This window comes from Mobula hypostoma, chromosome 1, assembly GCF_963921235.1.
Source record: "Mobula hypostoma chromosome 1, sMobHyp1.1, whole genome shotgun sequence".
Taxonomy (NCBI): Eukaryota; Metazoa; Chordata; class Chondrichthyes; order Myliobatiformes; family Myliobatidae; genus Mobula; species Mobula hypostoma.
Window position 1 is genome coordinate 154,794,665 of NC_086097.1, and position 27,318 is coordinate 154,821,982.

At 43.5% G+C, this 27,318-nt stretch overlaps 1 protein-coding gene across 1 annotated transcript in view; it reads right to left on the reverse strand.

Annotated features, from left to right (window-relative positions):
- col22a1 (collagen, type XXII, alpha 1) overlaps positions 1–27,318 on the reverse strand; it is a 328,136-nt gene that overhangs the window by 59,719 nt on the left and 241,099 nt on the right. Inside the window, exons 34-37 of the mRNA XM_063048837.1 lie at positions 13,582–13,635; positions 8,663–8,716; positions 3,771–3,815; positions 2,402–2,455 (exon numbers count right to left, since the gene is read on the reverse strand). Of these exons, the coding sequence (XP_062904907.1) occupies positions 2,402–2,455; positions 3,771–3,815; positions 8,663–8,716; positions 13,582–13,635 (207 nt within the window). The remainder of the gene's footprint in view (positions 1–2,401; positions 2,456–3,770; positions 3,816–8,662; positions 8,717–13,581; positions 13,636–27,318) is intronic.

Here is a 27,318-nt window from a genome sequence, read left to right on the forward strand (position 1 = left end):
TACAAATGGAAATGCAGATTTATAAAACCAGTTCATAGTCACACTAAAGATTTGAACCTACTCTGTGAAATCATGTTTCTTTGGCCAGATGCTAGTGACAAGAGACTTCACAGGACAAAATGTAGGCAGAAGGAATATAGGTGACTGGGATTGCTGATGGTATAATTTCATTGTTAGATTAAGATTTTGCACCATGCTTGTAACTTAAACATCGCTTTTCTGTTGAGAACTGCTGATTTTAGATGAGTTGTTGGCATGCATCATACATACTTCCTTTCTTAACATACAAGATAGGATTGCCATAGAGTAGTGCAGCTTTGGGACAATTATATTGGAAAGTCTCATAATGGACAGGACTTCCTGTACTGGAAAGGAAATCTGTCCATTCCCTGTGGTATTGACAAGGTAGATGCCAATATAAAGCCAACAATAACCACGAGGGAAGAGTTGGGAATCTAAAGGACAGCTCCAACTCTTTAAAAGGAGTGACTGATGAGAGCAACACAGTTTCTCTGAAGTCCAGCGCCACGTGGAGAATGAAAGAATTGACTAAAGACTCGCTGTAAGATCTTGGCTCTTACTGATGTCTACCTGGATAACCGGCATTTATCTAAGGCCAGGTCCAAGCACTCAGAGCCCATTTGACACATGGGGCACAACGGATATAGTCTTGTCACTAGGGCCCACATGTCACCAGGCATTGCAGGATTTGGGTGTGTTGCGGGCAGGGCCACAACAAGTTTCCATGTAACGGATATCCCGGAAGATCCTAATAGTAGGACAAGTTCAATGGCTCAGACCATCTCTTCTAACCATAGTCATTGCATGAGATGCTATTAAACTAGGAAAAATAAATTACAGGTTTTCAAAATCTGACCATTAAAACCCGTTCAGGACTTTCAGAAAAAGATCATAAATATTAATGAAAATGCAGAGTACTGGAAATACCCAGGAGATCACACATTTAATGTTACAAATAAATCTATTAAACAGACAACACAGACATGTTGTGTCACCTAGGCAACCTTGGTTTCCACCATACACTGACGTTCACTTTGCTCTGCCCACCGCTTCCCCTCTCTGCAATTTAAACATACATTTGTTTTCTCACTTCTCCAGGTGTGATGAGAGGTCATTGATCTGAAGTGTTAACTATTCACCTTTCTCTGCAGATGCTGCTTCAGCTGCTGAACATTCCCCGTGTCTTCTATTTTTATATTAGGTTTCCAACAACTGCAGAATTTTGATTTTCATTAAAACTTGCTGCTGTTGCCACACCTTTCTCCCCACCTAACCAAAAGGGAATGTCCTCTCAGAGAGCAAATACTTCTCATTCAACTATTTCGGGAACCGATACTTCCTCATTGTTTTCCTCAAAACCCACTGGCACAAAATCCCTCAAGCACATGGATTTGGATCTGTTTCTAAAAGAGTAAAATCTCAGTAAAAATTTGTGGCAAGGACAATTATTCAAAGAATTTCACAGCCCACTATCCCCCTAACAGCTTTGTAAAATAACTCTTTGAATAAAATGGGTTTGCTGAAATTCTGAAATACAAAAAGAATAAAAGTACATCTGGTGAGAAAGAAACAGGTAACATTGTCATTGTCATTAATGTGAAACATTAAGCCTGTGACTTTTTCCATAGACGTGGCCTAATTTGTTGACTCACCCAGCACTGTCAGCATTTCAACTTTTATTATTACTATAAGTACTATTTTGACTGAAATTATTTTAACTATTTCACATGTAAGTTTGAGTCTTATGAACTTGATTCAGGATTTTGAGAAGGTGACTAGGATGATTTATGTGGATGGGGGCTGTAGATGTTGCTTACATCGATTTTAGTTTGGTGATTGACAAGATCCTGCATGTTTGGATGTTCAGAATACGTGGGCTCCATGGTGAACTTGTAGTTTTGATTCAAAATTGTCTTGGACTATGGAAGGAAGTGGGTAGTAGTGGAAAGGTGTTTGTTATTCTGGTTAGATATCTGTGACCAGTGGTGATCCATAGGGTTAGGAACTGGGTCCTCAATATTTATAATAGATTGGCTGGTTGTTCAGTTTGCAGAGGATACAAAGATGGCGGAGTTGCAGGTGAAGAAAGTTGTCAATGGATCAAACCATCAGTTACAGTTGTGAGTGGAGAAATGGCAGGTGGAGTTTAATCCTGGAATCGTGCGTTGTTACAATTTGTGAGTTTGTCAAGTTTAAAGCGGATTTTGCAGAATGAGTTTCTTACTCAGAAGTGGTGGGTATGCATGCATCAATCTACCTTTAATCCCACCCTCCCATTTAATTTCTAGTCACTTCAAAACAAAAGCATTCCAAAGGATATTTACGTCTCCATTATTGTCAAGACAACAGGCCTTGTATCTTACGATTAACAGTATCTTACTTTTTCACCTCTGAGACCATCTTTGCCTGGAGGACCCGCCACTCCAGGGATTCCCTGTATAACAAGGAAACATTAGATATTAATATTTTTTTAAGAAGAAGTGCACCTGTGAAATATCTTTTTCCTGAATGCTGCCCTGCACACTTACAACCCATCACTCAGAGAGGTCTTGGAAAGGGAGGTGGATTCAACCCTCAAACATTCCTCTGTAGCACCACAGCTCTGAGGGCTGTTTACTGAGCTCTGAATAATTGGATGGATAACATGGTGTTTACTAAAGGGAGAAAGAGAAATTCATAAGCATCACAATTGTCTCAGTACTCCACTGTCATATAGGTTCTGTTAGACAAGGGACCAGGCTGGGGAGTTATCTGAGCAAAGGTATATTCAGCGGACTCTGGGCTTGGAAAGGCTGAGATGGAGTTTCTGAGAGGAAGCATTGCAAATCTTGTAATTGGCCTCTGAAATGGTGGTTTATGAAATGAGGAATTTGCCAGGCCTGGGTGATTCTCAATAGTAAGGAACAGATGTTTAAAAATGGGCCAGGTTCAAGGTTCAAGATTCTTTCACTTTATGTGATGCTAGTCAATCTATTCAACTATGCAGGCAAAGCCTCTGTAAGACGATGGCAAAAGTTGCATTAACAAACTTGACATGACTAATTGTCACATGACCACATGTCCTTTTATTGGTCATCACAACTTAAGCCTAATATGGTCATTCTGACAAATGGTCAAGCCTCCAGCCATGTACAAACATTTGTAATTCAATCTGCACACTTAATTAAAATAAACATTTGTTGCACCAATAAAAGCTGCTAAACTGCCAATCTCTAAGATTAGGGTAATAGCAATATACACTAGACCTGAGTAACATGCATTGCATCGTGATTCAAGTAAAAAACTTCAAAATTTCATTTCCAGGTTTGTTATTTAATTAATTTCTACCATTTTCCTTCTTTGTCTTTATATCTTGATGCAGTTAGCATAGGTCTCAGGTTGGTGAAACATTTAGTCTTCACATTGACCAATGGCAGCAAATGGAGTCAATGCTTTTAACAAGTTCAAAATATCCAACCAGCTCAGCTTGCAGGAATATTGATTGATTTGAATCATTTACTTTATTAATGAAGTATGAGGGTCAACATAATAAATTATTTTATGAGATTTTATTTCCACCTCTCTTTCTCCCACATCGTGCAACCATTCATTTTTATACTGAGATCAATTACATTTATTTGGACAAACATCTCACTCGGTTTCAATCCTGTCACCAGTTCCTCCTGATCTACCTCCAACCAAACAACTCATAAGCTCACATTGGCCATTTGAAAGGAATTCACTGCCAGCATTGATCTCTTTGCACTTACCACATTTCCTGGGACCCCATGTGGGCCTGGTCTTCCAATTAGACCCTGCAGTGAGATAGGCGAAAACAAATGTATCTCCAGTGTTTAACAATTTAGCCCAGATCGTTCTCTAAATTAATCACTGAAGTAGTTATGAAACAAAATGGTGGCAGTATTGCTTTAAAGCAATCCTAAGCCATTCACTGCAAGTATTCAGTCAGCAGAAGGCTGTTAATTATAAATGTTACAAACCTCAAGAGAATCATAAACTCAAGCTGATTTCAAATTGGTCTCTGTTAAGATGTGGTTTGGAGAATTAGAATGAGCTGAGGGTACATCTTTGCCAACATTGAACTGGAATGGAGTCAGGCAACTCTTGGAGGGATTTAACTCAAATAGAACTGAGTGTAGCAATGTTTGGTGGGATTACTCACTGGTAGGTGGTGATGGGAGTAATCGAGATGTAGCTGGTGAGGGAAATACTCTGTAAAGATGCAGTTTGGCTAGTGTTACTAGAGTAAGTGAGCTGGCTGCAGAAGCAATTAGGCAAGTCTACACAGTGTGATATCGAATTGGTTCTCGTATTCAAAAAGGAATGGAAAAAAATCTCAAGCAACACACATAAAAATTGCTGGTGAATGCAGCAGGCCAGGCAGCATCTATAGGAAGAGGTACAGTCGATGTTTTGGGCCGAGACCCTTCGTCAGGACTAACTGAAAGAAGAGATAGTAAGAGATTTGAAAGTGGGAGGGGGAGGGGGAGATCTGAAATGATTGGAGAAGACAAGGGTCGCGGCCCGAAACATCGACTGTACCTCTTCCTATAGATGCTGCCTGGCAATTTTTCACCAGCAATCTTTATGTGTGTTGCTTGAAATTCCAGCATCTGCAGATTTCCTCGTGTTTGCGTGGAAAAAAATCTCACTTGAATTGGAAGGTAACTGAGGTGGACTGCAGAACTAGTAGTTCCAGACTCAACTAAATTGATTGAAAGATGTATTTGGTTAGGGAATAAAAACAGAGAGGCCAAATTGTTTTACAAGTTTTTTTCCTAAACATATATATACTATTTAGACCATAAGACCATAAGACAAAGGAGCAGAAGTCAGCCATTCAGCCCATCGAGTCTGCTCCGCCATTTTATCATGAGCTGATCCATTCTCCCATTTAGTCCCACTCCCCCGCCTTCTCACCACAACCTTTGATGCCCTGGCTACTCAGATACATATCAATCTCTGCCTTAAGTACACCCAATGACTTGGCCTCCACTGCCATCCGTGGCAACAAATTCCATAGATTCACCACCCTCTGGCTAAAAAAATTTCTTCACATCTCTGTTCTGAATGGGTGCCCTTCAATCCTTAAGTTATGCCTTCTTGTACTAGACTCCCCCATCATGGGAAACAACTTTGCCACATCCACTCTGTCCATGCCTTTTAACATTCGAAATGTTTCTATGAGGTCTCCCCTCATTCTTCTAAACTCCAAGGAATACAGTCCAAGAGTGGGCAAATGTTCCTTATATGTTAACCCTCGCATTCCCGGAATCATTCTAGTGAATCTTCTCTGTACCCTCTCCAACATCCTTTCTTAAATAAGGAGCCAAAAACTGCCCACAGTACTCTAAGTGAGGTCTCACCAGCGCCTTTTAGAGCCTCAACATCACATACTCAATTCCTCTGGAAATGAATGCCAAGATTGCATTCGCATTCTTCACCATCGACTCAACCTGGAGGTTAACCTTAAGGGTATCCTGCACGAGGACTCCTAAGTCCCATTGTATCTCAGAACTTTGAATTCTCTCCCCATTTAAATAATAGTTTGCCCGTTTATTTCTTCTGCCAAAGTGCATAACCATACACTTTCCAACATTTTATTTCATTTGCCACTTCTTTTCCCATTCTTCCAATCTATCCAAGTCTTTCTGAAGACTCTCTGTTTCCTCAGCACTACTGGCCCCTTCGTATCATCAGCAAACTTAGCCACAAAGCCATCTATTCCAAAATCCAAATCGTTGATGTACAACGCAAATAGAAGCGGCCCCAACACTGACCCCTGTGGAACACCACTGGTAACCGGCAGTCAACCAGAATAGGATCCCTTCATTCCCACTCTCTGTTTCCTGCCAATCAGCCAATGCTCTATCCACGTATGTAACTTTCCCGTAATTCCATGGGCTCTTATCTTGTTAAGTAGCCTCATGTGTGGAACCTTGTCAAAAGCCTTCTGAAAATCCAAATATACAACATCCACTGCATTCCCCTTGTGTCGCCTACTTGTAATTTCCTCAAAAAATTGTAATAGGTTTGTCAGGCAGGATTTTCCTTTAAGGAATCCATGCTGAGTTCTGCCTATCTTGTCATATGCCTCCAGGTACTCCGTAACCTCATCCTTAACAATCGACTCCAACAACTTCCCAACCACCGATATCAAGCTAACAGGTCTATAATTTCCTTTTTGCTTCCTTACCCACTTCTTAAATAGCGGAGTGACGTTTGCAATCTTCCAGTCCTCCAGAACCATGCCAGACTCTATCGACTTTTGAAAGATCATTGCTAATGCCTCTGCAATCTCCACAGCTACTTCCTTCAGAACACGAGGGTGCATTCCATCTGGTCCGGGAGATTTATCTACCTTTAGACTATTCAGCTTCCTGAGTACTTTCTCTGTCGTAATTGTGACTGCGCACACTTCTCTTCCCTGACACCTTTGAGTGTCCGGTATACTTCTGATGTCTTCCTCAGTGAAGACTGATGCAAAATATTTGTACAGTTCCTCCACCATCTCCTTATCTCCCATTTCAATTTCTCCAGCATCATTTTCTATTGGTCCTATATCTACTTTAACCTGTCTTTTACTCTTTATATACTTGAAAAAGCTTTTAGTATCCTCTTTGATATTATTTGCTAGTTTCCTTTCATAGTTCGTCTTTTCCCTCTTAATGACCTTCTTAGTTTCCTTTCGTAAGCTTTTAAAAACTTCCCAATCCTCTGTTTTCCCACTAATTTTTGCTTCCTTGTATGCCCTCTCCTTTGCTTTAACTTTGGCTTTGACTTCTCTTGTCAGCCACGGTTGCATCCTTTTTCCATTCAAAAATTTCTTCTTTTTTGGAATATACTTCTCTTGCACCTTCCTCACTTCTCGCATAAACTCCAGCCACTGCTGCTCTGCCGTCCTTCCCTCCAGTGTCCCTTTCCAGTCAACTTTGGCCAGTTCCTCTCTCATGCCACTATAATTTCCTTTACTCCACTGAAATACCGACACATCAGATTTCGGCTTCTCTTTTTTTAAATTTCACAGTGAACTCAATCATGTTATGCTCACTGCCGCCTAAGGGTTCCTTCACCTCAATCTCTCTAATCACCTCCGGTTCATTACACAATACCCAATCCAGTACAGCCGATCCCCTAGTGGGCTCAACAACAAGCTGTTCTAAAAAGCCATCTCGCAGACATTCTACAAATTCTCTCTCTTGAGATCCAGTGCCGACCTGATTTTCCCAATCCGCTCGCATGTTAAAATCCCCCACAATTATCATAATACTGCCCGTCTGACAAGCCTTTTCTATTTCCTGTTGTAATTTGTAATCCACATCCCTGCAGCTGTTTGGAGGCCTATAAATAACTGCCATCAGGGTCCTTTTACCCCTGCTATTTCTTAGCTCAACCCATAAAAATTCTGCACCTTCCGATCCTATGTCACCTCTTTCTAATGATTTAATATCATTTCTTACCAATAAAGCCACGCTACCCCCTCTGCCTACCTGCCTATCCTTCCGATACACCGTGTATCCTTGGACGTTCAGCTCCCAGAGACATGCATCCTTTAGCCACGTCTCGGTGATGGCCACAATATCATACCTGCCAATCTGTAGCTGTATGACAAGATCATCCACCTTATTCCTTATGCTGCGTGCATTTAAGTATAACACCTTAAGACCAGTATTTGGTACTTTTCGCTTTGATTTCACTGCAACTTTATTGCACAGCAACTCATCCCAATGGCTACAAATTTGCCCCATCACCTGCCTGTCTTTCCTGACATCTTTACTGCTCACTATCTTAGATTTATTTCTGTTTTCCCCTTCCTCCGCTCTATCATTCCAGTTCCCATCCCTCTGCCAAATTAGTTTAAATTTCTTTTCTTTTCTCATTAAATATTATGAGGATTTGGTCATCTTCCTTTGGGTCAGTGCTCACTTATCTTTTGTATCTTTCTCTAAATTAAGAGCATGACAGAAATACCTGTTTATATTTTTTGTCACTTTAGAAAGGCATGGCTATACAGGAACTGAGAGCTCACAACTGTTAAATTTTCTCAAGTCCCGACAAACCTATGGGGAAATTACTGTGCATTTCTGTATCCAGGCTTTGAGTTACAGGAAAACAAAAATAACATTTCTTTTTAAATAAATTACCATTCAGGCTCAATAATCGAGCTAAGTATTATGGCTAATTCCATGCATCAAATGTCAGTGAAGAGCAGTATGGAAGAGGATCACAGGAGTGTTTCAGAGACCAGCTATATGAAGACACTGGCAAAGCTATGGCTGGTCACTTAAAGAGAGATTTAACAGGGGTATTCAAAATCATAACAAATAAAGACAAAGCATTTCCACTGTCAGGAAGCCTGCAAAACAATGAAGATGGAATTAATATAACTACAAGGGAAAAAAGTAAAGGATGTTGAGGCAAAATATTTTTAGAAAGCAAGCTCTTATGATCTCACTAACTGCTTAAAACTACTGGAGGGAAATGGATAAAAGCAAATACTAAAAATGTACAGATTTATGGAGAAGTGTCAGGGATCGGTTTGCAGGAATTGTTCTCTGAGAAAGGAGTTGCTCTTGTTTTTGGCCAATTAGATATTATAAATGTAGCAGCAAAATTAATTGTATTTAAATAAATAACTTACCATTTCTCCTTTTTCCCCTGGAATCCCAGGAGGTCCAGGATTACCCTGCTGACCCTGACGATTAAAGGTAGCCAATATCAGTTAAATATTCCAAGAGAACTGAATTGATTTCACATTTATATATGCTCAAGTAGAATATAAAATATCCAGTCATGGAGATTTTATTTGACTGCATAATTCATATTGGCACAGATTCGCCAAAATTCACTTCACTAGCACCAAGTTAAATGCAGATTATTCATAGTGCAACGAATGTTTCTGTGATCTTTCACAAGTGTTTCAAAAGTGCTTCACTACAGTTTCTTGAGGGGGCTTTAAAGTCTGGATAAAACTGTATGGCGATAACAAGTAGTTCAAAGCTTCAAAAAGTCATGTTATAAAATTTTATGAAGGAATTAGCATAGTCAAATCTAGTTTTTTGCCCACTTTCTAAAAATCTAGCTTGATTACACTATGGCTCATTAATTTTTGTGGTATTGTTACATGATATATTTAGGACGAACAAGATGGTAGGATCTGACTGTTATGGCTCATTTATTTTGAATAGTTGAAAATCAAAACCTATAGATGCTGAGAATCTGAAATAAACAGATATTTCTGGAGGTACACTGTTGTACTGTAGTCGTCAAATGTTTACAGAGCTTATTGATTTTAATACACCACGAAATTTTTCAAAATTTAACAATTGCATATGTTAAAAAGTACCAAATTGTGCTGATTTGTGGCCGAATTGGGCTGGAGGTCGAGAGGCCGCTTCTCGACGGGTGAAGATTTCATGGAAGGACCGAGTTTGAGCTGTCGCCCTTCTCGAAGTTTCAAAATTCCGAGACGCATGCGATTATTGGTGTGGACTGTAGTTTATATTGCTCTCCTTCAGCATTTCAGTTTATTCTTTCTTGTTCTCAATTGGTGAGTGGGAAATATGTTACTCTTTTTGGGTGAGGGAGGAGTTGAGGTTTGATGTTATTATCACTGTTTTTTTGTCTAGGAGAAAATTGGGGGTTCGGTGCTTGATGTTTTACCTGCTGTGTCCAGGTGGGTGATCTGTTTGCTTTTGTGTGAGAGAGAGGTTGAGGGGTGTGGGGTTTAATGTTTCCATTGTCATGTCCGGGTGGGCGATCTGTTAGTTATTGTGTGAGAGAGAGGTTGGGGGGTGTGGGGTTTAATGTTTACATTGTTGTGTCCAGGTGGGCGATCTGTTAGTTATTGTGCGAGAGAGAGGGTGGGGGGTGTGGGATTTAATGTTTCCACTGTCGTGTCCAGGTGGGCGATCTGTTAGTTATTGTGCGAGAGAGAGGGTGGGGGGTGTGGGGTTTAATGTTTCCACTGTCGTGTCCAGGTGGGCGATCTGTTAGTTATTGTGCGAGAGAGAGGGTGGGGGGTGTGGGGTTTAATGTTTCCACTGTCGTGTCCAGGTGGGCGATCTGTTAGTTATTGTGCGAGAGAGAGGGTGGGGGGTGTGGGGTTTAATGTTTCCACTGTCGTGTCCAGGTGGGCGATCTGTTAGTTATTGTGCGAGAGAGAGGGTGGGGGGTGTGGGGTTTAATGTTTCCACTGTCGTGTCCAGGTGGGCGATCTGTTAGTTATTGTGCGAGAGAGAGGGTGGGGGGTGTGGGGTTTAATGTTTCCACTGTCGTGTCCAGGTGGGCGATCTGTTTGCTTTTGTGTGAGGGAAAGGTTGGAGGGGGGTTGGGGTTTACGAATTTGTTTCTTTTCTTCTTCATACGGTGGCGGGGGGACTTCAATGACTTCCATGGTTTTTCTGTATTTTTTGACCTTCTGGAGAAGACAAATTTCAGAGTTATAATTAATTGAACCTTTGAACTTTTAAATTTTATCTTCTGTGATGTGCAAATAAATTTCAGAAGTTGTTATGGGCAAAAATAGAAGCATTATTAAACATGGGTTTAATTTTAATGAGAGATGACTAGATAGAGGTGTGTAAGATAAGCAACACACATAAAAATTGCTGGTGAATGCAGCAGGCTAGGCAGCATCTCTAGGAAGAGGTACAGTCGACGTTTCAGGCCGAAACCCTTTGTCAGGACTAACTGAAAGAAGAGATAGTAAGAGATTTTAAAGTGGGAGGGGGAGGGGGAGATCCAAAATGATAGGAGAAGACAGGAGGGGGAAGGATGAAGCTAAGAGCTGAAAAGTTGATTGGCAAGAGGGATATGAGAGGATCATGGGACAGGAGGCCTAGGGACAAAGAAACGGGGAGGGGAGAAACGCAGAGGATGGGCAAGGGTATAGTGAGAGGGACAGAAGGAAAAAAAGAGAAAAATATATATATATATAATAATAATAAATAAATAAAGGATGGGGTACGAAGGGGAGGTGAGGCATTAACGGAAGTTAGAGAAGTCAATGTTCATGCCATCAGGTTGGAGGCTACCCAGACGGAATATAAGGTGTTGTTCCTCCAACCTGAGTGTGGCTTCATCTTGACAGTAGAGGAGGCCGTGGATAGACGTACCTGAATGGGAATGGGACATGGAATTAAAATGTGTGGCCACTGGGAGATCCTGCTTTCTGTGGCAGACAGAGCATAGGTGTTCAGCGAAACGGTCTCCCAGCATGCGTGGGGTCTCGACAATATATAGAAGGCCGCATCGGGAGCACTGGACACAGTATATCACCCCAACCGACTCTTCTTCGTCTTGCTTTCTGCAGGGATCGCTCCCTACGCGACTCCCTTGTCCATTCGTACCCCCATCCCTTCCCACCGATCTCCCTCCTGGCACTTATCCTTGTAAGCAGAACAAGTGCTACACATGCCCTTACACTTCCTCCCTCACCACCATTCAGGGCCCCAGACAGTCCTTCCAGGTGAGGCGACACTTCACCTGTGAGTCAGCTGGGGTGATATATTGCATCCGGTGCTCCCGATGCGGCCTTCTATATATTGGCGAGACCCGACGCAGGCTGGGAGACCATTTCGCTGAACACCTACGCTCTGTTCACCAGAGACAGCAGGATCTCCCAGTGGCCACACATTTTAATTCCACATCCCATTCCCATTCTGATATGTCTATCCACGGCCTCCTCTACTGTAAAGATGAAGCCACACTCAGGTTGGAGGAACAACACCTTATATTCCGTCTGGGTAGCCTCCAACCTGATGACATGAACATTGACTTCTCTACTTCTCTACCTCCCCTTCATACCCCATCCGTTATTTATTTATTATTATTATTATATATTTTTTTTCTCTCTCTGTCCCTCTCACTATACTCCTTGCCCATCCTTTGGGTTCCCCCCCTCCCCCTTTCTTTCTCCCTAGGCCCTCCCGTCCCATGATCCTCTCATATCCCTTTTGCCAATCAACTTTCCAGCTCTTAGCTTCATCCCTCCCACTCCTGTCTTCTCTTATCATTTCAGATCTCCCCTTCCCTCTCCCACTTTCAAATCTCTTACTATCTCTTCTTTCAGTTAGTCCTGATGAAAGATCTCAGCCCGAAACGTCGACTGTACCTCTTCCAAGAGATGCTGCCTGGCCTGCTGCATTCACCAGCAATTTTTATGTGTGTTGCTTGAAATTCCAGCATCTGCAGATTTCCTCGTGTTGGTTTGTAAGATAATACAGTTTAATATTGTGTTCAGTTCTAGTTGCCTCATTATAGGAAGGATGTGGAAACTTTAGAGAAGGTGCAGAAGAGATTTAGGTTAGAGAACATGTATTATGAGGAAAAAGTTGATCAAGCTCACGATCTTCTCTCTTCAGTGAAGCAGGATGCAAGGCCTCTTGAGAGGGGATTATACAATTATAAGAGGCATAGGTAGAGTGGAGAGCCAGAAACCTTTATCTTGGGCAGAAATGACTAATATGAGGAGCATTGGATGAAAGTATAGGGGGATCTCAGGGGTAGGACTTTTACACAGAGAGTGATAAGTGAGTGGAACGTGCTGTAAGGTGTAATGGTAGAGGCAGATACATTAGGGATATATTAGAGAGTCTTAGATAGGCACATGGATGGAAGAAAAATAGAGATGAAGGGGTTTGGTTGATCTTAGAGTAGGTTACTGTAAAGGGTTGGCACAACATTGTGGGCTGAAGGGCCTGTACTGCATTGTTCCATGTTCTATGATTTATGTTGCAATTACTGATTGTGCCAAATTGGAAACCCCATCCTTAATGCTAAAAAAGATGTTCTAAAGACTTTCTGTTTAGAATAAATATCGACAGGTTTTTGATTATCTTTATAGAATTAAATCTCCACAGGACAATTTGCTGTTGATCCATTTAACAAAATTGTAACAGGAAAATTATCTGAAATAATGTAACCCTTGTTAAACTACAGCAAAGCATTATCTTTAATATTTATCTACTTGAATGAGAATTTCTCACCAACACAACATAATAAAAAGAAACAATAACAAGCAAGTGCAAGCTTGCAAATATTGCCTTGGAACAGCACTAATTTACACTTTTATTTTCAAACTTTTGAAAGGCATCATTCCAAAGAGGGACTTCAGGGAGATATTCTTTGAAATCCTCCAACATAATCATGATTCTTGTAAACTTAACTCCTAGCTTCAGGTACTTTTCAAAAGGGATCAGAATCCATTAATCTGATAAAGTATATTGCAGAAAATTGGCACAATATTGAAAATATTTGCTAGCTCCCTGGTCCTGCTGTGTACATACTGACACAAATCAGCCCTCTAATCTTTCTCTTTTCCCTTCCTAATGAGCACCTGGTCCCTCAGCTTTTATGCAAGTACTCATTGTGCACAAATCTTCAAGGTCTATCGTCTACTGGAGGTTCACATCTGACATAGGGTGCCTTCTCACTCTTTTGAATGTCGAATTGTGTGTGACTAATTGTGCATTTCCAGCTTCTTTAACTTGTACATTCTGCATTCTGAGTAGCATTAAAAAGAATTTACATTACTCTTACAGAGGAGAATGAAAATACCTTTGAACCTGGAATTCCTCGTTGTCCCCTTTCACCTGGTGTTCCGTGGGATCCCTAAAACAGAACAATTTCAAATTATGATGACTTTAAAACCAAGTTTCTATTTCATAAATGATGCTTAAAATACAACTCTAAATATTTTGGATCTTGTACTGTGTGCTTTGCCAGTTGTACTTCTATTAAATTCATAAGAGAAATAAGTGTGTTGAATTTATTTTTATGGTAACAGAGTCAAAACGAGAAAATTCAACTCTACAGAAGAACCAAACAGTACATTGTAGATTTAGGTCTTTCAACTCACTGGACTGAGCCAACCACAAAGCCAATCTAAATGAATCCCATCTGCCTGTACATGGTCATTATTGCTCTATTCTCTGCCTGTGCATGAGTCTGTCTAAATGACTCTAAAAATTTACTGTCATATTTACTTTCATAAGAGCATAATACAGAGGAGCACAATTAGGTCATTTGGCCTATTGAGTCTGCTTTGCTATTCCATCATGGTTGATCCCAGATCCCACTCAATGCCATACACCTGCCTTCTCACCATATCCTTTGATGCCCTGACCAATCAGTAAATGATCAACTTCTGTCTTAATTATATGCATGAACTTGGCCTCCACTGCAGTCTGTGGGAGAACATTTCACAGATTTACTTCTCTTTGGCTAAAAAAATTCCTCTTTACCTCCCTTCTAAAGACTTGCCCTTCAATTTTGAGGCTGTGCCCTCTAGTTCTGGATAGCCCCACCATAGGAAAAATCCTCTCCACATCCACCTTATCTAGTCCTTTCAATGAGATCCCCCCAACATTCTTCTAAATTCCAGTGAGTAAGGCCCAAAGCTGCCAAACACTCCTCATATGTTAACCTCTTCACTCCCAGAATTATCCCTGTGAACCTCCTCTGGACTCTCTCCAATTACGACACATCCTTTCTGAGATATGGGGCCCAAAGCTGTTGACAATACTCTAAATGCTAATGTCTTATAAAGGTTCAGCATTATCTCCTTGCTTTTATATTCTATTCCCCTTGAAATAAATGCCAATATTGCATTTGCCTTCTTTACCATAGACTCAACCTGTAAATTAACCTTATAGGAGTCTTGCACAAGGACTCCAAAATCCCTTTGCACCTCTGATGTTTGAACCTTTTCCCCATTTAGATAATAGTCTGCACTATTGTTCCTTTTACCAAAATGCATTATCATACATTTCCCAACACTGTATTCCATCTGCCTCCTTTCTGACCAATTTTCCAATTTGTTTAAGTCCTGCAGCAATAGCATTGCTTCCTTAGCACGACCTACCCTTCTCCCGTCTTCATATCATCCACAAACTTTGCCACAAGGCCATCAATTCCATTATCCTAATCATTGACAAACGATATGAAAACCTCCTGTCCCATTAATGACCACTGAGGAACACCATTAGTCACCGGCAGCCAACCAGAAAAGGCCCCGTTTATTTCCATTTGCTGCCCCCTGCCTGTCAGCCATTCTTTATACTTTATTGTCACTAAACAATTGGTACTAGAACGTATGATCATCACAGCGATATTTGATTCGCGCTTCACACTCCTAGATTACAAATATTAAATATTAAAAATAGTTAAAATTAATAAATATTAAAAATTTAAATTATAAATCATAAATAGAAAATAGAAAAATGGGAAGTAAGGTAGTGCGAAAAAACCGAGAGGCAGGTCCGGATTGTTTGGAGGGTACGGCCCAGATCCGGGTCAGGATCTGTTCAGTAGTTTTATCACAGTTGGAAAGAAGCTGTTCCTAAAATGGCCATATGAGTCTTCAAGCTCCTGAACCTTCTCCCGGAGGGAAGAGGGACGAAAATTGTGTTGGCTGGGTGGGTCGTGTCCTTGATTATCCTGGCAGCACTGCTCCAACAGCGTGTGGTGTAAAGTGAGTCCACGGACAGAAGATTGGTTTCTGTGATGTGCTGCGCTGTGTTCATGATCTTCTGCAGCTTCTTTCGGTCTTGGACAGGACAACTTCCATACCAGGTTGTGATACACCCTACAAGAATGCTTTCTACGGTGCATCTATAAAAATTAGTGAGGGTTTTAGGGGACAGGCCAAATTTCTTTAGTTTTCTCAGGAAGTAAAGGCGCTGGTGGGCCTTCTTGGCATTGAACTCTGCTTGGTTGAACCATTGACCCCGAGGAACTTAAAGCTTTTGACCTGTTCCACTTGCGCACCACTGATGTAAATTGGGTCGTGCGGTCCACTACTCCTTAAGTCAACAACCAATTCCTTCGTCTTGCTGACGTTGAGGGATGGGTTATTGTCTTCGCACCATGCCACCAGGTTCTTAATTTCTCCTCTGTACTCAAACTCATCATTACCCGAGATACAGCCTACAATTGTTGTGTCATCAGCAAACTTACATATTGAGTTTGATGGAAACTTGGCTACACAATCATGGGTGTACAGTGAGTACAGCAGGGGGCTGAGTACACAGCCTTGTGCGGCACCAGTGCTTAGAGTGATTGTAGAGGAGAGCTTGTCCACTATTTTTACAGCCTGGGTCCTGTCTGTGAGGAAGTTGAAAATCCAGCTGCAGATCTGAGTGCTAAGGCCCAGGTTCTGGAATTTAGGAATCAGTTTATTTGGAATGATGGTATTAAAGGCAGAGCTGTAGTCACCGAAAAGGAGCCTTACTGAAGCACCTTCAATAACTCCAAAAGACTGAGCTTTGGTAAAATAGTGAAAGGCTTTTATTTGCTGTACAATACGACCTCCACGGTGAGTGTCTGCCCCCGGACTGAGGGGGAGGGTCAAGGCGAAACACCTTTATACAGGACTCTGTGGGAGGAGCCACAGGGGCAGTCAGCAGAGGGTCGTGTCCAGACAGTTAACCCGGTTACAACATATATATATGGTTTACCACACTTACGTATGCGTCTTTATTCTCCAGGTGTTCTAAGGAGGAATGTAGGGCCAGAGAGATGGCATCTGCCGTTGACCTGTTGCTCCGATAGGCGAATTGCAAAGCGTCGGGGTTGACCGGTAGGCTTTGGTTGATGTGCGCCAAAACCAATCTCTCGAAGCACTTCATAGCAATTGATGTCATTCAGGTCAATAGTCATTCAGGCATGCCACCTTGCTCTTCTTCGGCACTGGGATTATCGTTGCCTTCTTAAAACACGAGAGTATCTCAGACTGAAGCAAGGAGCAGTTGAAGATGTCAGCAAACACTCCAGCTAGCTTGCTTGCAAAGGCCCGGAGAACCCCTCCTGGGACGCCATCTGGGCCCGTCGCCTTCCTTGGACTTATCTTCAGGAAGGCCCTTCTAATGTCCTCCTCGGTGACGATGAATCTCAATGCCACCAGGTCTGGTTCATCCGGAGGGAGTGGGATGTTCCTCTTCTGTTCAAATCTTGCATAGAATACGTTAAGTTTGTCAGGAAGAGAAGTGCCACAGTTATTGATATTCCCAGCCTTTTCTTTGCGCCCAGTGATCTCATTTAGACCCTGCCATAGTCTACTGGCATCCCTTTGGTTAGCCTGGGCTTCCAACTTGGCTCGATATTGCCTCTTGGCGCCCTTAATTGCTTTCTGGAGTTCACGCCTGGATTCCCTGTAGCGACTAGTATCCCCAGACCTAAAAGCCGCAGCTCTAGCCTTTAAAAGGGACTTGACCTCATAATTCATCCAAGGTTTCCGGTTAGGGAATACCCTGATCGTCTTGCGAGACACACAGTCCTCCGTGCATTTCCAAATAAAGTCCGTGACAGCTGAGGCATACTCATCGAGGTTAGCTGCCGAGTCCTTGAATACTAACCAGTCCACTGATTCAAAGCAGTCACGGAGGACCTCATCCGTTTCCTCTGTCCAACGTGACACTACTTTTGTCTCCGTGACCTCCTGCTTCAGTTTCTGTTTGTAAGCCGGGAGGAGGAGTACGGCCTGATGGTCCGATTTTCCGAAGTGAGGTCGTGGGATGGAACGGTAGGCATCCTTGACTGCTGTGTAGCAGTGGTCAAGTATATTCGGGCCTCTAGTGGGGCAGGCGACATGTTGGTATAACTTCGGCAGCACCTTTCTGAGGTTGGCCTGGTTAAAGTCCCCAGCTGTAATGAGCAAAGCCTCCGGATACCTGGTCTCAATTTCACAGATGTTTGCATACAGTATGTTCAGAGCACACTCTACGTCCGCCTGGGGGGGGAATGTCGACCGCTGTCAGTATGACCGAGATGAATTCCCGTGGCAGATAGTAGGGATGACACTTCACCAACAGGTGTTCCAGGTCCGGGCTGCAGGAGCTTGTCAGTGCTACTGTGTCCGAGCACCACCCAGTGTTGATCAGTAGGCAGACACCACCTCCCCTCATCTTGCCCGAAGACGCCGTGCAGTCCATCCGATGGATCGAAAATCTCTCCAGTCGGATGGCACAGTCAGGGGTGGCAGGGGAGAGCCAGGTCTCGGTGAAACAGAATACACAGCAGTTCTGCATCTCCCTGCAGTAGGTGAGTCTCCCTTTAAGATCATCCACCTTGTTCTCTATGGCTTGCACATTAGCTAGTAGGATGGTGGGCATAGGGACCCTGAAGCCCCTCAGCTTCGATCTGACCAGCAGCCCAGGTCTTTTCCCACGCTTCCTCGGTAAGTAGTGCATCTTTCCAGGTTTCCGTCGATGCAGTGTGTTGTTGTCAGCTCTGTGAGGTTGGTCAGACGCTCCGGGTCGGGCCGAGTAACGGGGAGGCTCTGCTGCCACTTCCAGCTGCCGGAGGCCCGGGCTGTCAATTGAGTCGGACCCCGAAGCTGACACTTAATCCCGGAGGGCCGTGCTCCTTGCTGAAACAAGTCCGTAAACCGAGTCACGGTTGCAGAGGCCTCCGCTCCAGCCAAGCCTCGGGCTCGATTTCCGAGGTCGGCGGCGGAGGCCTCACTTCCGGCAACTGTGGATGGCCACCAATGGGGCTTTATGGTGGTTGCTCCAGGGAAGTGTCTGGGGCACCTTGAGGTCTCCGCCGTCACTTCTGTGTGGTCGCCTGCTCCATGCCAGTATCTTTCCTATAATGCTGTAGGATTTTATGTTGTTAAGCAGCCTCATTTGTGGCATCTTATCAAGTGCCTTCTGACATCCTAGTAAATGACATCCACTGCCTCTCCTTTGTCCACCCTGCTTGTTATTTCCTCAAAATGTTCTAATAGATTTATCAGGCAAGATTTTCCTTTACAGACACTAAGCTGACTTTGACTTATTTTATCATTAGTCTCCAAGTACCTTGAAACCTCATCCTTAATAATGAACTCAGACCCTTTACCAACCACTGAGATTAGGCTAACTGGCTTATAATTTCCTTTCTTTTGCCTTCCTCCCTTCTTAAAGAGTGGAATAACATTTGCAATCTTCCAGCCCTCCGGGACCATGTCAGAATCAAGTGATTCTTGAAAGATCATGCACAATGCATCCATTATCTCTTCAGCAACCTCACTCAGGACTCTGGGATGTAGTCCATCTGACCCAGGTGACTTATCCACCTTCAGACCTTTGAGATTGCCTCACACTTTTTCCTTTGTAATAGCAATGGCACTCACTCCTGCTCCCTGACACTCATGGACCTCTGGCATACTGCTACTGTCTTCCATAGTAAAGACTGATGCAAAGTACCCATTAAGTTCATCTGTCATTTCTTTGTCCTCTATTACTACCTCACCAGCATCATTTTCCAGTCGTCCAATCTTGTCTCTCACCTCCCTTTTACTCTTTATATAACTGAAAAAACTTTTCATATCCTGCTTTATATTATTAGCTAGTCTGCCATCATATTTCATCCTTTCCCTTCTAATAACTTTTTTATTTGCAACTTCCCACTCACTTTTGCTACCTTATATGCCCATTCTTCAGCGTTTATGCAGTCCTTAACTTCCTTTCTCAGCCACTGTTGCCTACCCCTGCCATTTGAGAACTTCTTCCTCTATGGGACTTAACTATCCTGCACCTTGTGAACTATTACCAGAAACTTCAGCCATCTCTGCTCTACCATCATCCCCACCAGTACATTTCACTGGCAACATGTTCCTGACACTTATAACACCCTGTGGGCACCGTTCAGCATGAACTTGGCAGGTTGAAGGGCCTGTATACAAGCTGTAATACTCTTTGATTCCATCACTCTACCCCATGAGGTTCCATATCCAGCTCATCATTCTCTGATTTTTGCCATTATCAGTGGGATCCTACTACTAATCACATTTTCCTCCCCCACCCTCCACCACTTTTCACTTCCCATAGGATTCCTCTCTACATGACTCCCATGTCCACTCATCCCTTCCCACTGGTCTTCCTCCTGGCACTTATTCCTGCAAGTGTGATAATTGCTATACCTGCCTCTATACCTCCTCCCTCACCACCATTCAGGACTCCAAACAGTCCTTGCAGGTGAGGTAACACTTCACCTGTGAGTCTGATGGGATCACCTACTGTACCTGGTGCTCCCAGTGTGGCCTTCTCTACATCTGTGAGACCCAGCTTAGGTTGAGGGACATCTTCATCAAGCACCTTCGCTCCATTCGCCACAAAAGGTGGGACTTTCCAGTGGTCACCTTTCGACTTCCCATTTCCATTCAGACATGTCAGTCCATGGCGTCCTCTATTGCCATGAAGAGCCCACAATCAGGTTGGACAAGCAACACATCTATTTCTCTAACCTGGTAATTTCTATATCCTCCCCTTTTTCTCTTTTTCCATTTCCCATTCTGGTTCCCCTCTCACCCATTCTTTTCTCACCTGCCCATCACCTCCTCCTTCTCTATATTAAATGATCCACTATCCTCCGATTGGATTCCTTCTTTTTCAGCTCTTCACTTCTTCCACCTATAATCGCTCAGCTTCTTACTTTATCCCCCTTCCCCACACACTTTCCCCTCACTTGGTTTCACCTCTCACTTGGCAGTTTGTATTCCATCTCCTCCCCCACCTTCTTATTGTGACTCCCGCCCCCCCCCACACCTTTCTTTCCAGTTTGACTGTAGAATTTTGTCCTGAAACATTGACGATTTATTCTCCATCCCCCATAGATGCTGCCTGACGTGTTAGTTCTTCCAGCATTTTGTGTGTGTTCCCTAAACCTGTCAGCCTTGCCTATTATTACTACTAACAGGGACATACAAATTCCATAATTCCAATATTTCACTTTTGAAGACATCCGACTTTGCCTTTGCCAAAAACAACCTATCCGAATCCACATCTGCCAGATCTCTTCCGATGCCATCAAAATCATCCTTTCTCCAACTTAGAATCTCAACCCAAGAACAAGTCTTAACTTCTTTCAGCGCATGGAATTATGATCAGTTGATCCAAACAGTTCCTCTACACACACTTCTGTCCCCTGTTGTCTTATTCCCCAAGAGGAGATCCAGTATCATGCCCTCTCTAGTTGGGACCTCTACATATTTTTAAGGAAACTTTCTTGAACGCATTTGACAAACTCTATCCCATCTAGTCCTTTTACATATGGGAGTCCCAATCTATATGCAGAAAGTTAAAATCATGTATTATCAAAACCTTATTTTTCTTATGAATATCTGCTATGTCTATACAAATTTGCACCTCTAAATCTCACTGATTCTTGGGAGGTCTATAGCAGAAACCCATTAATGTAGTTATCCCTTTCTTGTTCCTCACTTTCACTCATATTCCCTTGGTAGATGGGTCCTCCTGTATATCCTCTCTGAGTACTGCAGTGAGAAGCAATACTCACCTTCTCTTTTAATACCCCCCATATTGAAAACAACTGAACACCACAACATTGTGCTACCAGTCCTGTCCCTCCCGCAACTGGCTACAATATCATAATTTCACATGCCAATTCATGCTTTTAACTCATCTGCCTTAACTACTGTACTCCTTCCATTGAATATCTGCAACTCGGAACATTGGTCCTACTACAGCCTTTTGTTTTCAGTCTTTGCATGAAAGCTTAAAATCTACTTTCCCCACAGCCACTCCACTTGGTGACCTCTGATTGAACCTCCTCCAGTTCAGGTGCAAAAGTCCTGTTTGTACAGGTCCCACCTTCCGTTAAAAAGAGCCCAATGATCCAAAAATGTGAAGCCCTCCATCCTGCACCATTTCCCGAGCCATGGGTTAAATCGCATCATCTGCTTAATTCTAACCTCACTAATATGTGACATGGATAGAAATCCCGAGATTACCACCCTGGAGATGAAAGTCAAAGTAAGTTTTTTTATCAAAGTATATAGAGTATATGTCACCATACACTAGCTCGAGGTGTCAAAATGATTGTGGTGAGTCTAGTGTGGCAGTGGCGTAGTGGAACGTGCTTGTCACTCTCACTTTCAGCTTCCACCGCTGGCTAGCAATCCATCAAAAAGGAGAGCTGAATGTGTAAGTCCCTCCCTGCCAGTACATAGCCTCTCCAACAGCAAACCTCATGTAGTGCCTCCTCACTGGTGACACATGGAAATTGAACTCACTTCGGACTCAGACTGAACTACAGAGGATGGGGAGGAGGTCTGGCCCCTGCACACGTAGCACACTGGCCCACTGGCGTGTGGACGTGCCCTGGTACTCTTGAACCAGATCCCCAACTATGGGTAAATAGCCCCACTGCCTTGTGGGCAGCCTCAGGAGAGACAAAGACAATGGGAGTAAACCCAGACAGAAAATCTGGAGTGGAGTCCCTAAGGCAGCTGGACATCATTGAACATCCCTCCGGCAGCTCCTGCAGCCAAGCTGGTGCCAAACGTATTGCATCCTAAGTTTTCCTTGGGCTACACTGGTGAGGCCGAGAGGGAGATCTTGGCAACTGCGCATCTCAGGATCTCCATACCTTGTGCCCAGGCTTGAGATGATGATGATCATCACCCATTGTCCTTCAAAACAGATGGATACAAATGATACTACCTTGAGATATATTTTCTTGCAGGCATTTACAGGAAAATAAATAAATACTATACAATTTATGAAATACTATTTATAAAAAAGACTGACAAACAATGTGCAAAATTAACTTAACATCTAACTCTCTGAACTCACTTTGCAGGACCTCTGCCTATGTCAATGATACCAATGTGGACCACATTCTCTGGCTGCTCATCCTCCCTCTTGACAATACTGGGATTTAATCTGAGATATCTCTGGCCCTGGCATCTGGGAGCCTCATTCTTGGTCAGACAATCTCCTGGCTGCATCCCTAACCATTGAATAGCTTATCACTACTGCTTGCCTCGCCTCTGTCCTTCCTTCTGAGCTATAGAGTCAGACTCATCACTGGAGACCTGACTGTGGCTTCCCTCTGCTCACTCATTCCTTTCCACCAACAGTATCCAAAAGGATATACTTATTATTGAGGGGAATGACTACATGTATACCTTATACGGACTGCCTAATATTCCCTTTCCCTCTTCTGACAGTCACCAGTTACCTGTGTCCTGCAACTCATGACTAACTGGCTCTGTGACCTTAAGACTATACAACAGGGGAGCAGAAATAGGCCATCTGGCCCATCAAATGGCCAATGGAATTGTTGTTTGCCTCTGAAACCAAGTAAGAGTGTCATCGTTGTTGGTTTGGCTTCTGGGACCATTCAAAAGGCTGATCAGGCTAGTTTGAACTTTATGCTGCCCATAATACATTGAATCAAGTATATCTCTTTGAGTGACACAATCATCAATAGACATACTATAGTGAGCATGACACTATTGCATTTCTATTCTGCCTCAGGAATTCTCTCAAGTTCAGTTCCAATCTTGATGAGGCTTCAGTTACTGACATCTGGAGCTTTACAACCATCTCCGTGGTTCAAGATTGATGTAAGATAGAAAATACTTCATTTGATGACTGCAGCTCCAACAACTCTCAAAAAACTCAATAACATCCAGGTAATAATAAACCTATTAGTCTCGTGAGACCATGGATTTGTGCCTTGGAAGATTTCCAGGGCACAAGCCTGGTTAAGGTTATATGGAAGACCGGCAGTTGCCTATGCTGCAAGTCTCCCCTCTCCACGCCACTGATGTTGTCCAAGGGAAGGGCACTAGGGCCAATACAGCTTGGCACTGGTGTCGTTGCAGAGCAATGTGTAGTCAAGTGCCTTGCTCAAGGAAACAACACGCTGCCTCAGCTGAAGCTCGAACTAGCGACCTTCAGATCACTAGACCGACGCCTTAACCATTTGGCCATGCGCCAACATCCAGGTAATACAGCTAATTTTATGGACAACCCATCAACCATTCTGAGTGTTCATTCTTACCTCATCATCAGTAATTGAGGTATGTACTATCTACAAAATAGCATAACTAATTCATCTGTACCTTCCAAAACAGTACCCATCATAAAGAAGGATAAAGCTTGCAAGTTCACACAACTCTAGCATGAAAATATATTGCAGAGGCTAATCCCTGGAGATCACTCCCTAATAGCATTGTGGAAGTATCATGTTTTTTAGGATGCAAGTGTCCTGTCAAGGCAAGCATTTCCTGGTTGTTCCTATTTGCCTTGAGAACATGTTGATATTAGGAGCATCCTAAGAAGCCTGTGAAGTCATTTAATGATGGGATAATGGAATGGCGGAGCAGACACGATGGCCTAAATGACATAATTCTGCTCCGGTATCTTATGGTCTTAAAGAAATCATGGTGGATCTGACTGCAACTTCAAGTCCACCTTCCAGATTGCCTTTAGTGACATTTAACCTCATTTATCAAATATTAAATGCCTTCAAGAGTGGCACTCCTGATGTGAATTACAAAACTTAATTTCCTTCAAATCTCCCACCTCTCTTCTTGCTGCTGCCATCAGGAAGAAGGTGCAGGAGCATCAGGCCTCACACCACCTGGTACAGGTACTACCCATCAAACATCAGGCTCTTGAACCAAAGAGGATATCTTCACTTAACTTCACTTGCATCATCACTGAAATGTTTCACGACCAACGGACTCACTTTCAAGGACTCTTCATCTCATGATCTCAATATTTATTGCTTATTGATTATTACTATTATTTCTTTCTTTTTGTATTTGCACAGTTTGTTGTCTTTTGCACGCTGGTTAAATGCCCAAGTTGGTGCAGTCTTTCATGAATCTGTTATGGTTATTATTCCATTGATATATTGAGTATGTTTGCAAGAAAATGAATATCAGAGTTGGATATAGTGACATATGTGTACGCTGATAATAAAATTACTTTAAATTTTGAACTTCAACCTCTATGAAGTAAATAGTGTTGTCTGGTCAATAGCAAACAATACCATATTTGGGGATAAGTAAACGGACCATTAAGTAATAGATTTAAATACCTCAATAATTAATAATTCAAAGGACATTTAGACAAAATTGCTACATAGGGCCAAATGATACTAGGTAAAAATCATTTGCATTAAAGACCAGTAAACAAGATTTTTCCAAAAGAAACATTTAGCCAGGCTCTGCTGGATTACTTACCTCTGCTGCCACCAGCTGGTAATTTTCTAAATTCAGTTTTTGGGGGCAGATTTTGTAAGCACCAGAAAAAATTAGTTTTATTGCCCATCAAGAAGATGGAGGTGAATTAACTTATAAACAGCTTCTTTTCTGATGTATGTAGGACTTTCTACAGATGAAACAAGTATTTTATTTGTGCCTTCACAGAAAGAAAACACAGAAAGACTTTCTGGAAATAATAGAGATTGATACTCAAAAGCAATTGAGAAGCTGAAAGAAATTTAATAGCATGATAGGTTTTTTGAAGGAGGTGACTTTCTAAACAGTGAATATACTAGCTATCGTCTTCAAAATGTTCATATATTCAGGAAAGGTTCCCAGAGCCTGGATGGTAAAAACTAAATCCACTGTCCCACCACCATTTAAGGAAGGATGGAATAAAAGAATTATAGATCAGCTTGACATTGAAATAACAGCATGTATTATAACTAAAATTGTAACAGTGTGGTGACCCACTTTCCAGCGCACTCGAACCAGCTCACAAAACGGCGCACACCGGCAGAAAGGCCGGCCCCAAAAAAGGCGCCAGGCCATCTTCACCAGCAGGGGGAGAAACCCGCGTGCCGGAAGGGTCTGCGAATATGCATTCCCCACAGCAGTCCCGCCCAGGCAGGGCGGTAACGGGAAGGCTTTAAAGGAGGCCGCGAAGTTTGAATAAACCTCTTTTTTCGCAACTACAACTCACCGACTACGTGTCATTATTCTAGCGGTGTGCAGCACACCACTACATTTGGTGACCCCGATGGCCCAAACGATATATGGGCCAGAGATGACCGACGTTGCATCTGTTCATGCAGTTTCGTTAAAACTGCCAAGCTTCTGGATGCTGCGAACTCGCCAATGGTTCAAACAAGCAGAAGCCCAATTCCACATTCGGCAGATAACCTCGGATTCCACTCGTTACTACTATGTGGTGAGCTCCCTCGACCAGGAGAGAGCCACACAAGTGTATACAGTCGCCCCCAAAGGACGGCAAATACACAGCATTCAAAGCCCTGCTCATAAGGACTTTCGGACTCTCACGGTGCGAACGAGCACGCCGCTTAATGCACCTGGATGGTTTGGGAGACAGGCCGCCATCGGCATTAATGAATGAAATGCTGGCCCTGGCTGAAGGACTGCCTGGCAGCGGCGAGTTTTCGAATCCATTCACAACTTAGCACACCCCTCCATGAGGACAACCGTCCGGCTGGTTTCCAACAAGTTCGTTTGGCATGGACTTCATAAACAGGTCAGTGAATGGACCAAAACGTGCATGCAGTGCCAAACGGCCAAGGTGCAGCGGCACACCAAGGCTCCGCCACAGCAGTTCGAACCCACCCGCCGGAGGTTCGACCACATTCATGTGGATATTGTAGGGCCCCTGCCAGTGTCCTCCTAACTATCGTAGACCGTTTCACCAGATGGCCAGAGGCGGTCCCGCTCACCGACACCACCTCCGAATCCTGCGCCCGAGCACTGATCGCAACCTGGGTAGCATGCTTTGGGGTACCAGCCCACATTACCTCCGACAGGGGCGCCCAGTTCACCTCCAGCCTGTGGTCAGCTATGGCCAGCCTTTTAGGAACACAGCTACACCACACAACTGCCTACCACCCACAGTTAAACGGAGTAGTGGAGCGTTTCCACCATCACCTGAAGTCGGCTCTCATAGCCCGCCTGAAAGGGCCTAACTGGGTGGACGAACTTCCCTGGGTCCTGCTCGGAGTCCACACAGCGCCCAAAGAGGATCTGCACACCTCGTCGGCCGAGTTGGTGTATGGCGCACCCCTGGTAGTCCCAGGAGAGTTCATATCGACCCCAAGGGGACAAGAGAAGGAACCCGCAGCAGTCCTGGACAGACTACGGGAGAAGCTTGGTAACCTGGCCCCCATACCCACTTCACAGCATGGACAGAGCCCGACCTGCGTACCCGAAGACCTGCAGAACTGTAAATTTCTTTTTGTACGACGGGTCGGACACCGGGCACCACTACAGCGGCCCTCCGAGGGGCCGTTTAAGGTGATCAGGAACAACAGGTCCACGTTCGTGCTGGACATTGGGGGGAGAGAGGAGGTCTTCACAGTGGACAGACTCAAACCGGCCCATGTGGACTTGGTGCAGCCGGTCTGGGCTCAGGCACCGCGGCGCAGGGGCAGACCTCCCAAACACAGGCTGATCCAGACTGTGGACATTGGGGGATGTATCGCCGGTTCTGGGGGGTTATGTGGCGACCCACTTTCCAGCGGACTCGAACTGGCTCACAAGATGGTGCGCGCCAACAGAGAGGCTGG